The sequence below is a fragment of the Parambassis ranga genome, chromosome 14 (assembly GCF_900634625.1).
Source record: "Parambassis ranga chromosome 14, fParRan2.1, whole genome shotgun sequence".
NCBI lineage: Eukaryota > Metazoa > Chordata > Actinopteri > Ambassidae > Parambassis > Parambassis ranga.
Genome location: NC_041034.1, coordinates 10,415,984 through 10,429,688, shown reverse-complemented (window position 1 = coordinate 10,429,688; position 13,705 = coordinate 10,415,984). Strand labels below are relative to the sequence as shown.

The following is a 13,705-nucleotide window of genomic DNA, read 5'->3' as shown; positions in this document are numbered from 1 at the left end:
AAATGTTTAGAATCGAGTGATTCATATTTATGAATAGTATGAATAACAGTTTTCACATACAATAACAGTATCACTGCTATAATTTATTCGATTTTTCTAATTATGTTTTCCTATAGCACCAACACACAACTGCCACCTCTGAGCTTTGAAAAGGCTCATACACATTGTACTACATATTTGGTTCAATTAAACTTTAGATTTCTAGATTTATTTATATATATTTCCACCAAATGCTTTTCTGAGAACATTTTAGACATGTTTATATATATATATGTATATGTGTGTGTGTGTGTGTCAGGACCAAAAAAAACAAGATGGACCATGTCAAATTATATTTGTTCTTGCAGTACAAAAGAATATCCAATAGATGGGGTCGTAGTACCTAGTGTTGCATATCTAGAAAGCAATAATCTGTGTGGATTATTCAAGGTGTCCATACCAGGAATGAACAAAACACAGCACAAACAGATAACACGACCAGCCACACACATCATGTCAGACCACAAGCAGAATCCACACCTCTCCAACACACAAGAGAACACCAGCTTCCTGTTGGTAATATTTATTGCAGTGGGGTATTCAGTGGATTCAGGTGGTTTTTTTGTGCAGCTCTTGCAGGTGTGCAGGCCTACTGCTGGAAATCATACAGTCAAATCATATCAGGTGAGATTAACCTGAGCTGACTACAATTACAGCAACATAACTAGATCTCCCAGCAAGCCAGTGCTGCCCCTCCCTGCAGCTGTCCTCCTTTGAGTGATGAAGACCATGTTAATTAGGCCAGTGAACACCTCAGTGAGCAAGGAGAGAAATGATTCTTTGTCTGAAGCTGGTGTAGCTTGAACTTTTGTTGTTGGCAGAGCTCCAACTTCAACAATCAGTAAAAAGATCTATGGTGGTGCATCTTAAAGCCCATAAAAAACTTAAACAGATTTTAAATATGATAACTTACTAACCAGAACCAGTCTAATTGATTGCACGTCTAGTGTGCGCCACCCATGTGGATAAAATGAGGATATTTTACGCACAGATCTACATCAATAAATCAATTAGCCAGGTGCCCAGAACTCTTGTGTGTATAAAAACAGATACATGTTTTCTGTGACTCTGTTGAGATCGGTCCTTTCCATCTACAAGTGTGTTCTTTGTTCACACACATGTACAATCTGTGCGCACCACGAAACGCGTACAGCAGAACGGCGGGGTGGTGGTACCGGGTATAGAGTTGTCCCCCTCCCTGTTCTCACATGTGCTCCGCCTGCCTGTGCTGATTGGATTGAAATTTACCCAAGCTACCACCACTGTGTTTTTTTATGTTTCACCCTCACACTAAGAAACGCCCACCCACAGGACCGGGAAAGTCACTTCAAACTGGAAAACACGCTGCCTGCATATACAGACATTCAGCCGCTGAGCGCACAGCCTACCTCTGCCTGCCTGAGCCACTGTTTTTTTTAAATCCTCACAAGTGTTAAGACAGGTTGCGTCATTTAGACAACAAACTTTCCATTGGTGAGTGTCATATTGTTTTGTGTCATTTTAATCTGGGCTGATACAGTCCTCTCGGAAACTGCTGAGTGCGCTGACTGGATGCTTTGGGTGAACAGGTGGCGCAAGCTCCGGTTCCTCTAATTTGTTATTAGTGACGACACGCACACAACGGAGTTATAACGCATCTCAACGGACGTTAAGCGTTTAATACCTGCCTTTAAAGGTGGGTAGGTGCGTTATTTTGCCTCCCTTGTTAAAAGGAGACGATTGACAAGGGAGCTGTGATGCCAGTAGCGGACAGCGACATGGTAGTGGACAACAGCCACGCGTTACACGAGGGTAAAACCCCAAATAGTGCCGGGAGTGAGGGCATCCTCTCGGCCTCTCTATGCAGTCCTGCAGCGGACATCCTCAAGAACTTTTACCACACCAAACGGGTCGGGAACTATCTGATCGGGAGGAAATTGGGAGAAGGATCCTTCGCCAAAGTTAGAGAAGGTCTGCACGCGTTAACAGGAGAAAAGGTAAGCATGCGTCAGCTGCGGCAGTGGCTTTTTGTATCTTTTGGCCTTTTTAAAGTGATCATTTCAAATGCAAGCAAAATTAACACAAACATTTAATTCAATTATTTTTTTTCGCGTTTTACAGAAATTTAACAACGTGCATGTTGGTTTAACATGTTTTTCAGTGCACAGTGTCAGCATGTCATTTGTCGCCTGCCTGCTTTGCATTCCTCTTTTTTCACTCCTGCATGCCAACCTATTAAATGCCACTATTGAGTGTTAATGTGTGACTAATCACTAATGAACTCAAAGTCTCCGGCTCCGTTTGCATTGGAAGCCTTTGTTAATGAGCTCATGCGGCAGCACCAGCTGTTGAATTCAGTCACACTATGTGCAGAAATGCTCCAATGACAATGTTTACTTATTGTGTATGAGAGAGAAAGATCTCTGTGTTTTTAACACGTTGGATAACATTCTTGTGCGCTCTGTGGTGTGTTTTCTGAGGCTCTGCTTTGTTTGCTGCTGCTGGTGAGCTCACCGTCTCGGTGCTGTGGGCGCGCAAGTCTCTGATAGGGACAGAGGGGGGAAATTGTCCGGCCTATAAGAGAGCAGAGCTGCTACTTTCATATGAAATGATGTCGTTGATAAATGGGCTTCAGCCTCATTATAATTCCGCCAGCGCAGGGGCTTTGATATGGGCAACCATTGGCCACTGGTTGCCTTTGTCTCTTCAGGCTTTTTTTTTTTGACAAGCAGCCAGATTATTTGCATATTAGAAAAACAAGTTCTTCCTTTTTTGCTACATGTTCCTGCTTCTAAAGCCTGTGTACTTGAAGATAACATCAGCGCTAGATGTCAATCAAATCCAGATTTACATTTTAAAAATAAGTACAACATATTAACCCTTACTCGCCTCCCCCCTTTTTCTTTCTGTGGCTGTGAATAAAAAGAAAACGCTCCTCTCTTTCCCCCTTCCCTCACTGTCTTTGTTGAGGATGATGCAAACACTGGCAATCTCACAGCCAGTCCCCTCTCTTTCTCTCCCCCTGTATTCTCTCATTCATTTAAATACATGCAGCCAACAGGCACAGGGTGGGAGCGGAGGGCAGTGAGTTTATTCAAGCAAAAGGGTAGTCGGGGTAAAGGAAACACAGGAGGACTCCCACGGCCTTTTTTTAGCATCACTAGAAAGTCAGTGTGGATGCAGAGATGGCACTGAGTGTGTGTGTGTGTGTTTAAAAGTGATGAGAGGTGAGAGATGGTGCTGTCATGGTCAGGGGGGCTGAGGAGGTCATATTCATGTGTTTTTGATGTCTGTAACCCACTTTCCCCTCCATACAACCCCCCCCCGCCCTTTTCTGTCTGAGGGGCGCCTGATAAACAACTGATTCCCCCCACCCACCCCCAAGAAGCCCCCTGGCAGGGCGCACCCCTCCCCCTGCCATACCCCACCCTTCTCCTCATATATATAGACTACTGTAAATACAGTACCCCATCCCCCCATATATACCCTGCACCCCTTCTCTTATCCACGCTGCCTGCTGTAAACATGACCCGTCTATTGCATTGTGACGGCTCATACACAGACACACACACAGCCAGGTTTAATTAGCAGCTGTAAAAGAGGTGAATCAATTATCAGGACTGAAAGACGAAAGTAAAAATGAAAGACAAGCTGAAGGGCAGGAGAAAAGAGACACACCACCACTATGGCCCTCACCATTTCATTAATGGATATGGTGATTAGTTTCATTTGACATGCCTCTCCATGTCTGTGGACTCTCCTTGAGATGATTTGCAGTGTATGGTAGCCATGCTCTTGAACCCAGTCTAGACGCGCTACAAGGAGACTTGGGCAGCAGATAAACTACTCTAGATGGGCATGTTATTGAATGTAATTATCTACAAAGGGACCTACAGTGTTTGTCATTGTGATAAAGGACATGTTCTGTGGCTTTTATGAGGAGACTGCAGGTCTAACCAGGAACAGACACAGAATAGTAATCAAAGATTAAACATTGAACACATGTTCTTGGCCAGTTGAATCTGTTTTCAGAAAATAAGTAGCACTGCCTTGTTTCATTTGTCACAATTTCTCATATTTATTTAACTTAACTCCAAGGAGGCAAATGGGAGAATTTCAAGTGTCCATTTGTCTTTAGCACCCTCACAACATATAGGGTAACATTTGTTTTTCCCCTAGTTTATGATGGTTCAGTAACCCCGCAAAGTCACACATACACATACTCATACCTCCCCCATCTTGCAGCCCCGGGGCCCTATAACGCCTGGGTTGCCCCACAGTGGGAGCAGCTGCAAGGGAGAGGTCAGTGTCGAGTTATTTAGGCTGCAATAGAGATTGAGTATCTCATCACCTGTTACACCCCCTGAAATCCTTCCTGAGACATGGCAGTGGACCAGTTCTCCATGGGTATTTTTCATAATATCATATGGTGGCAGGTTTAAGAGTAAGACTGTAGCTGCCAAGTTTGTGCTTTGCCTAAAATAACTGATGTCTTTTCTCCTCTCCTGTGTTTCTCCAGGTGGCGGTGAAGGTGATCGATAAACGTAAGGCCAAGAAGGACTCGTATGTAACCAAGAACCTGCGAAGGGAGGGCCACATCCAGCAGATGATTCGCCATCCTAACATTACGCAGCTGCTGGACATCTTGGAGACAGAGAACAGCTACTACTTGGTGATGGAGCTTTGCCCTGGTGGAAACCTTATGAACCGCATATATGACAAGAAACGCTTGGATGAGAGGGAGACTCAGAAATATATCCGTCAGTTGGTGCTGGCTGTGGAGCACCTGCACAGGGCAGGTGTAGTGCACAGGTAAACAGAAAGTAAAGATAATACTTTGTACACATACTCAGAATATACTGCCATTGATACTCATGTATGTACTCATGTCTATGGGTTAAAGCTGACGTTAAGGTCTCTGAGTCAGACATGATCCTCTTTCTCAAGTGTGGGTTAAGTCCTTCTTGTTTACAATACTATTAATCCACAATAACAAATATTGATAAAATGTTATATGAGTTGCATCTCTAAATCAAAATTCAAATTAGAATTATATGACTCTTCCCAGAAATATATTCATGTCTTTGTTCCTCAAAGCCTGGGAACTAAAGTTCTCTCCTGGGGAGATGGCCTATGTAGATAACTGTGTAACAGGATTTGGAAGACTGAGGAAGGACACAATAGACTGAAAATCAACCAGCATGACCCACACTGGTAGCGGTGATGTGTGTGTGTGTCTGAGTTTTGTGGGGGGTTAAGATTCTCATCGACCCCTCCTTAACACAATGACACTACAGCAGCTTAGATAAGTTATCTAATGCACACAGTTGACATCTCCTTTGTCTGTCTTTGTCTTACAGGGATCTGAAGATAGAAAACCTCCTACTGGATGAGCAGGACAACATAAAGCTCATAGGTAACACAAGAGAAGACAGATGCTCACTTTACAGTTTAAATAAAAAAAAAAAGATTTTCCTAGCTGTCAGGGTGTCCCACATAAGGTGAAGTGCTAAGAGCAGTTTAATGTCCAGTTAAAACCTTTACAAGCTCTCACCATAGTGCTAATCTGCTTCTGTTTGCTGGTGTAACACTGTGATGAGGTCATTTGTTTAAAAAGACGGCCATAAACCCAGAAACCACTCACACCCCAACTCTTCTTGTGCTTCAGATTTCGGCCTCAGTAACTGCGCTGGCATCTTGGGATACTCAGACCCGTTCAGCACGCAGTGTGGAAGTCCAGCCTATGCTGCCCCAGAACTGCTCTCTAGGAAGAAATACGGGCCGAAGGTGGATGTTTGGTCCATGTAAGACAACTTTCCCATTCAACAAATATATTTAATCATAAATAAAATCAATTTATTTCATAAGTGCACAAAGAGCTAAGAGTGTATTTTGGTCTTCCAGTGGTGTGAACATGTATGCCATGCTGACTGGCACCCTTCCTTTTACCGTGGAGCCCTTCAGCCTTCGAGCCCTGCACCAGAAGATGGTGGATAAGGAGATGAACCCTCTACCTCCCTCGCTTTCTACTGGTAAATATACTATTTTAATAATTGCTGAATTGTTGCTCCATTTCTAACAAAATACAATGGTTTCCGTTTTTTTTAAATGACAATAAAATGAGGAAGAAAAAGCTCTGGGAATTACTTCATTCGATTTAGACCGATTGACATACTATTACTCTTCTTCAGCAAATCATTCAACAATGTTAGCAGGAGTTTCTGTAGAAAATATTTCCATTGTTAGTTGTTGGAAACAGGTGACTAAACTTCTATTGTGTTTTGTAACATTAAACAGCTGGCAGGTACGCAATTACCTTTCCAGGGAAGTTGCTGGCACTGATTCAAACTGATCATTTGACACTAATATGTTTCCTCAGAAAATATCATTATTTACCAAACTGATAACTGTAGGTTTGACAAAACAAACAAATGATAGCCTAAAAAGAGTATACATACACTTCAAGTAGAATTTCTCTATATTTAGTATACTGTATATCAGTATACACTATTTTCAAAGATAGTAGTTCATCAGAAGTGTATGTGACTTTAAGGGGTGGACTTGCTAAGGTAAAACGGGAAGGTGGTGTCATATTTACTTCACTGGAAGTTGTGTCACTTACATCATACTCCTGCCACTCCTCCTTAGTGTGTCTCACAGTGCTACGCACGCTAATGTGCATATAAAGATGGCTTAACCCACTTGCATAAGCACCTATTAATTAAGCTAATGTTACAAAAATGCCATCACATCCGAGTTATGCAAGAAGTGAATGAAGGTTTAGGTGGGGCTAAGAATGAGGATGAGGAGGATGAGGGCTCTGTGTTTACAAGTGCTGCGTCAAGGCAAAAGCGATTGAAATAGTATTAGTTCACTGGGAACCTTTCCACACTACACACTGACTCATACTTGCCTGCATTTGTCTCAGCTGCCATCTGCCTACTGAAGAAGCTTCTTGAGCCAGACCCAAACAAGCGTCCCAACATCCACCAGGTGATGGCAGACTCCTGGCTGCAGCTGGCCAACAAAAACACAGGGGCTCCGTACCTCAACAGGTGAACTCACATTTCAAATGCAATCATTTCTATGTTTAATTTAAATAATTTCAAAGTATTAACTTTTCCCTTTTCTCGTGTATAGGATCCACATTGAAGAAATAAACCATACAGTGTTACTGCATATGACAGAGAAGATGGGCTACAAGCACAGCGAGGTGCTAAGTGCCGTCCTCACAAATCGTGCCTGCCACACATTAGCTGTCTATTTTCTCCTTAACAAGAAAATGAAGAGACTCTCCAAAGAATACAGGGTAAGGGGATCCTATTTAAGATGTAATAGAATAGAAGGCAGAATCATTTTCTTGATGGTTCCAGTGCATGTATCATGTCCGTGGCCTAAAGGAATGGTGTCACCTGGATTTCTGTGCTTAACCTCTGAAAACCGGACAAAATTTAAAATAATAGAAATCTAGTTTCACAGCAGGAAAGGCCTGTTTCAAAACATTATTTACTCTGTCTGTTTCAGGAGATGCAGTTCCAGGAGAAAAAGAAAGGAGAAAAGCAGAAAAGTGAATATTACCAGACCCAGTGGAGGAAGCACGTCGATAAGCTCACCATCCCCCCAAAACAGACGCCTGTGTACCTGGCTGTTAGCAAGGGGCCCAGCAAGGAGAAGAAACACAGAACAGGTGAGGTTTCATTACAAAAAAAACAAGACATTAACATTAACAAGAAGGAAATATCATGCAGAATATTCACTGTATTTTATTTACTTTTATTCATACAGGGTAGGTTGACAGAGCATGCATGTTCTTGTACAGCAACACATACATAGTTACCCACTCATCCCTTCATCCATCCATCCATCCATTGTTTGTCTGTCCGTCCATCCATCCATCCATCCATCCAACCAACCACCTACCTATCCATCCATCCATCTGAGGGAACATCTTGGACAACTTCCTATTCAGCCACGGGGCAAAGACGCAATCATTCATTTAATTCACCTTTTGAAAGTCAAATAAAATCACTGAGAAAGCAGAGTGCTAACCAAAGCATGTCATTTAGGATTTAACTGAAGTGAACAACACTTGCTGCACAAGTAATACTCAGATCTTTCACACCAGGTGTAGAATTTTTAACATAATCCCTAGCTTAGAAGTGACAGACAAGCACCAGGGGCAAAGTTGAGGCCCAAAGCCCCTTTCCCCATTGTCACGTAAATGCTGCAAACACCCAAAGGCTCTTCTTGTCAAGAGGGGCCAGTCTTAACAAAGTTAGAATCAGTACAGAATGTCCTTGTGCCTTTACACCTGCTTGCTACATTGTCAGCTAAACACGTACGTGACATATAGAACATAGACACAGTCAGCCAGACATGAGTTCTCATATAATCAGCTATATCTGCAGGCAAAACATAGTTTTCAGAAATATTAATGGTTTTTTTTTCTCATTTCCTCCTCAGGTCTGTTACGTGCCATAACTGGTGGCCATCGTAATTCTCCTCTGGCACCACCCGGCACTGTAGCTTCCTCTTCCATGGAATATCTAGAGATCCACCCTCTCTTTCCTAACACCCCACAACAACGGAGGCGCTTGGCCACCCTCCCTCAAGTCAACACAAGCCCAGAACACAACATTCCTGCTCCACCGGCACCGTCACCGATTGGCATGCATTCCTTTGGCTCCCTGTCCAAAGCCGAACAAATCGAAGACACCCCAGCTTCACCCTGGTACAAGTTGACCAATGGGACTCTGTCCCCGCCCAGACACGTCTCTGCCTTCCAACCTGACTCCTCTTACTTGAAAAAGGCCACAATCCCCAGTCCTCCCGTCCTCATCAGCAACCCGCAGCCCAAGAAGAGCACGTCATCAGATTGGTGCGGCTCTTCTGACACCAGTGGCAGTCCCCCCAGTACTATAGGAAGCCCCCCGGGTAGCTCAGCTTTCAGCCCTCCGAAGTCTGCCTTTAGTGCTTTAAACCCCAATTCAGCATTCAGTCCTCCTTCCAACAGTAGTAGCAGCGATCCTGAGAGCCCAACGCACCGCAGCAAGTTCCCCTCAATGGGAATCGGACAGATTCTAAAGAAGAAGGTTCAGCTGCAGCCATTTACATTCCGGCCTGAACAAGTTGTTGAGGAAGTGGTGTCCCCACCTCCATACCCGATGCAGACTCTCCTCTGTGCTTCAGGTGCACTAAAGACCCTCTGCTGAGGGATTCAAGATGAAAGAAAACGAAAGAAAGAGAGAATGAACTCAAGGCCCCTCTTAACATTTTAGGTTGGAGAGGTCTTCCAGAGCGGCCTTTTGGAACTGTGAACTGTCCTTTTACTGAGCCACTTTTCACAACAGACTTGATTATTTAAAAAAAGAAAAAAAAGGAAAAAAAAGGGTGATGGTATGAAATAATTTACCTCTTGTTACTTGCTCATACTATGTTATGTAATGAGAGGTGGCGACACTGAGAAGATGAGATTCGTAACTGATCCCTGAGGTATGAGTAAACCTCACTGTGTCCTAGATACAGAGTGGACATAGGACATCATGTAATAGGCCTTCCCTGACATGTACACACACACACAACACTGTATTATAGACCAAGTTAGAGATACCAACTTATGTAATATTGTTGTAACTGGTTACTAACTGAGCCGGAAACTGATTCACACCAGCTAACAGACCCCAACTTTTACCCTAACCCTGATTACATGTGTAAGTGTTTTGTCTCTGTGAAAACTCTGTATGATAGCCACTGACTTCCAGCCGGCTGGCACTGTATCCTAAATGCTGACTGGATGAAGAAGCTCACTGCACTATTCTTGAAAAACCAAAACCTATAGTAACAACGGTCTTTACCATCTTTTACCTCACTGCATTTATCATACATCAATGTATTGGAGCACTCGGTAGTGACGTGCTTTGTGTGGATTGTGCCACAGCGTTGCAGTGTCTAAGCATTGCCATTAGAATCAAGTAGGTTACAAGAGTAGGATCACATACTTTCACTTTTTATAGTGTACTCATAACCAGTCACTCAGCACTGAAGGTAACTCACTGTTAAATAACACACATCACTCATCTCTAAGACCCACAGGGAAACACAAACAGTCTTACAACTTTTCTCACAGCAGGATAAACCTGTTCAGACAGTTTTGAAAAATAAATTAAAAAAAATAAAAATAGAGCATCAAAAGCCTTATGAAACTGATCAACCACTGCCAATGGCTGAGGGTAGTAAACTAGGATCACATTACATTCTGATTAAAATTCACTTCCTTTTGTCTTAATGCTGTAGTTTGTGCAATAGTCTTAAGTGTTAACTGCAATGACGAGTATTTGCCAAGAGCTCTCTAAGAAAGATGTAATAATTGTTACTTGTAAATAACAATACAAGTCCTGTGCTCCTGTCTGAGCTTCACAATATCTACCGTAGTTGACTCTTAAAAAGAAAAAGAAAAAACAAGCAAAGGCTTCCAGAGGGACATGAGGCTTCTCACTGTTAAACCTACTGTAGAATCTCTTCCTGTCCACATGAAAAGTTGCATGAGTCAAACTGTACTGTCAACATTTGAAATGATGTCTTTGTACTTTTTTGTTCCTGGTTGATACTGAGATTGATACAGACTTGGGGGGTCTTTTGTAAGATTTTGTAATGGAGGGTTTTGTTTGACTGTCAAGAGATTTCTATCCTGTAAAAAGTATTTTAAATATTTATACTGAATTCTTTATGTGTCTGTCTGGTCTTTAAATTGAACCTGCTTACTGTCTGGCTTTCATCCTTGGACATCATGTCCTCTGTGGAGTTTATTAGCTGATAACATAAAGTGAATACACTTAGATTAATACTATAATTTAGTAAGTAGTTCTACTTTAACCCACAGAAGCAAAGATTCATGATAATGTATGTACAATTTACACAGAGCCTGGGGCTAATAATTTATTCCTAAAGCTTTTAGCTCCTGGAGGACGTAATAACGACTGGTTCCTCCAACGCGGGCTGTTACTTTACAACCTCAATGTGCCACTTGTCTCACATACCATATTTCCCACAGGACACCTGTGGTGGGTAAAAAAAAACAACTCCCATTCAACAGCTGAAATATCCTTAGGAGTCATACACACACATACTACAACCCCTCCCTATTCACACACACACACACACACTCTGCAGACACTAATCTCTGCTCAGCTGTGGCTCCCCCGTCCCCCAAATAAATCTCTTTGGGTGACACTGGCCTGTCGAGACAAAGACAGGGGATCATCAGAGCTCTGAGACAAACACGCACATATACAGTACAACACAAACATGGATGTCCGATTAAATCGGCGTGGCTAAGCTGATAAAAGCAGAGGGGCAAGAGTGGCCCTAAAATGCATTAGAGCCTTTTGTTTATCACAAGCAGGCAGACAGTTAGTCAAAATCCCCAGGCAGTCTGGTGAGACAAACAGGCTGCAATCATGAGTACAGTGGCTTAAACACAGTGAAATGATATTATGAGGCAGAGACAGGTAATACTTGTACATGATGTCTCACACTGCTCTGGTAACACCTGTACAGGATCATGAGCTGTTTGTAATTAGTCTCTTCCTGGAAGATAACATTAGACAGGTGAGAGACAGTAATGGCGATTATTACATTTGAAGACAATTAAACATAAATGATCACAATGAATTTATTAAACAGTAGTCCTATACCTGAGAGGAATTTGCAGCTTTTCTGCTGATTCTTGGGTTTTATGTGTTTTACAGATTATGACAAGTGGCTTGTTGCAGCCACACACTGCCTGTTAGAAAACTCTGCCTGCAGCAATGAGTTATTAAGTCTCAGGAGGCATCAATGTAAAAAAATCCATACTGATGAGATAAAGGGGGGGGGGGGGTCATTTTTACTTGACAAACAGATTATTTTAAAATTAATCTGAGTGTAAACAGGTCAGTGAGGAGTCATAAGTGAGGAGTAATAAACAACCCCCACATCACCACCATCCCAATAGACGGGCAAAAAATTGATTTTTTTTTTAATCATCATAATCCTTTTAACAGGATGATAACAACACACACAGTGACACACAATTACATAGAAGAAGCAGATCTGTGTAAGACTTTATTTTTTAAATTAATAAAAAATAAAATGATAATATCAAAAGTCTACCAAGCCGTTTATCTTATATATGCACCTATATATATATATATATATATATATATATATATATATATATATCATACAGTGTGATCCTATCAGTCTGTCTGTTTATTTACTCTCTTTGGATTGGAAAAAAAGTTCAGTCTCCAGATCAGTGGTATTCTCTTTTAACGTGTGGCCAAACTGATCACTTAATGTCCAGCAGGACTTTATTTCTGTCAATCTGTTTAGGCTTAGATCCTGATGACACTAATCCTGTTTTCAGCCCCTTCCTCGTCACATATACGCGCACACACTCACAACAGGGTGTCGCTGGCAACGGGACAAGCCTTTGTGTCTGAGAAAAACAGACGATTAACCTGCTTCACAGTGGCGGACCCCAGGGATGTTCACACACACACACACATATACACTGGCAACCTGAATATTCTGGTTCAGCCTAACAGACCAGATAGTACTTTCCTCAGCAGGTCTTACACAGGCAGAGAAAGGAGAGAGAGTGATAGACTACCTGGCAGACACTCATACACACAGAGATGCAAGGGTGGGGTGGGAGGGGCGGGATAAACAAGCAGATGTTTCTAATGAAGACGGAGGCTTTGGGCACTCAGAGGGGATTTGGGTTACACCGTCAGACAAGCCACTGACCAGCCCGCTATACAGTTCAATCACTGACACAGATGAAGGTGATTATTGAAACGAGAAGGCTGTGGCTTATCACAGGCTTCTTCACCAAATTAGTAAAAGAAGTGGGCTAAGTTTCACCTGAAGATTACACAAACTGATTCCTGACTTAAAGTTGGGAGATTTAACTAATAAGGTAAAGTTCCTAATAACATGTTTTCATGTCATTCATTCATTCATATTATGGGAGCATGTAATTAATAATAATTTAATTGGACAAGGATTAACTGTAGGGAGACAGTGGACATGCAGCTTGCACAGTGCTGTGGAGAGTTAAATTAGGAATGGGCTGTGAGCAACTGGTGGGGTGTGGCCCTTTGTCAGGGGAAAACCGAATTATATGATAGGAAAGCAGAAAATTTGTATTAAATGAAAGAAACAAGTACTGATTTTATCTGCTGTTGTAGAATTTTTTTTTTTTTTTTTAGCTCTTAGTTTCCAAAAACACTAGACTCATCATCATTGTTGCTTTCCTCACTTTATTACAGATCCAAAAATGGCAATTAATTAAATGTCTCAAAGGAATAAAACAGGAACATTTTTCTTCTCACTAAATAATCCTTTTCACTCCATGGAAAAAAACAAACATATTTTTATAAGTTGGTACACAGGTGGCAATCCTTGAGATATTTTTTGCTCTCGAAAACAAGATCAGAAATTCAATCAAAGAGCAGTGAACAGCCAATAGGATCTCAGTGTCTGTGGCAATAGCAGGATCAGGTCTGAGCAGCCATTGGTCTGCTGTTTCACACAGGGAAGGCTGTAATTGGCTGCCGGTGTACTGAGGCTTCATTGCCTCCATGGCAACATTGCTTCCTTATTGCTTAGGGAAGGTGAAAAGGAGAGAAAGAGGGGAGGCGAC

The 13,705-nt window shown here is 42.1% G+C and overlaps 1 protein-coding gene across 1 annotated transcript; it reads left to right on the top strand.

The window, feature by feature from the left end:
• Positions 1 to 1,775: 1,775 nt before the first annotated feature.
• On the top strand, positions 1,776 to 10,469 carry hunk (hormonally up-regulated Neu-associated kinase). Its single transcript, XM_028421963.1, has 9 exons — positions 1,776 to 2,015; positions 4,538 to 4,830; positions 5,379 to 5,434; positions 5,687 to 5,822; positions 5,923 to 6,050; positions 6,947 to 7,073; positions 7,159 to 7,327; positions 7,543 to 7,705; positions 8,482 to 10,469. The coding sequence occupies exons 1-9, from the start codon at positions 1,776 to 1,778 to the stop codon at positions 9,228 to 9,230; spliced, it is 2,061 nt and encodes a 686-aa protein (XP_028277764.1). The 3' UTR covers positions 9,231 to 10,469.
• Positions 10,470 to 13,705: the final 3,236 nt, after the last annotated feature.

Excerpts from the sequence above, each read along its gene's own strand:
- hunk (XM_028421963.1), top strand. The coding sequence starts at position 1,776 with ATGCCAGTAGCGGACAGCGACATGGTAGTGGACAACAGCCACGCGTTA. Across the intron at positions 2,016-4,537 it reads ACGCGTTAACAGGAGAAAAG|GTGGCGGTGAAGGTGATCGA; the intron begins GTAAGCATGCGT and ends GTGTTTCTCCAG. Across the intron at positions 6,051-6,946 it reads ACCTCCCTCGCTTTCTACTG|CTGCCATCTGCCTACTGAAG; the intron begins GTAAATATACTA and ends CATTTGTCTCAG.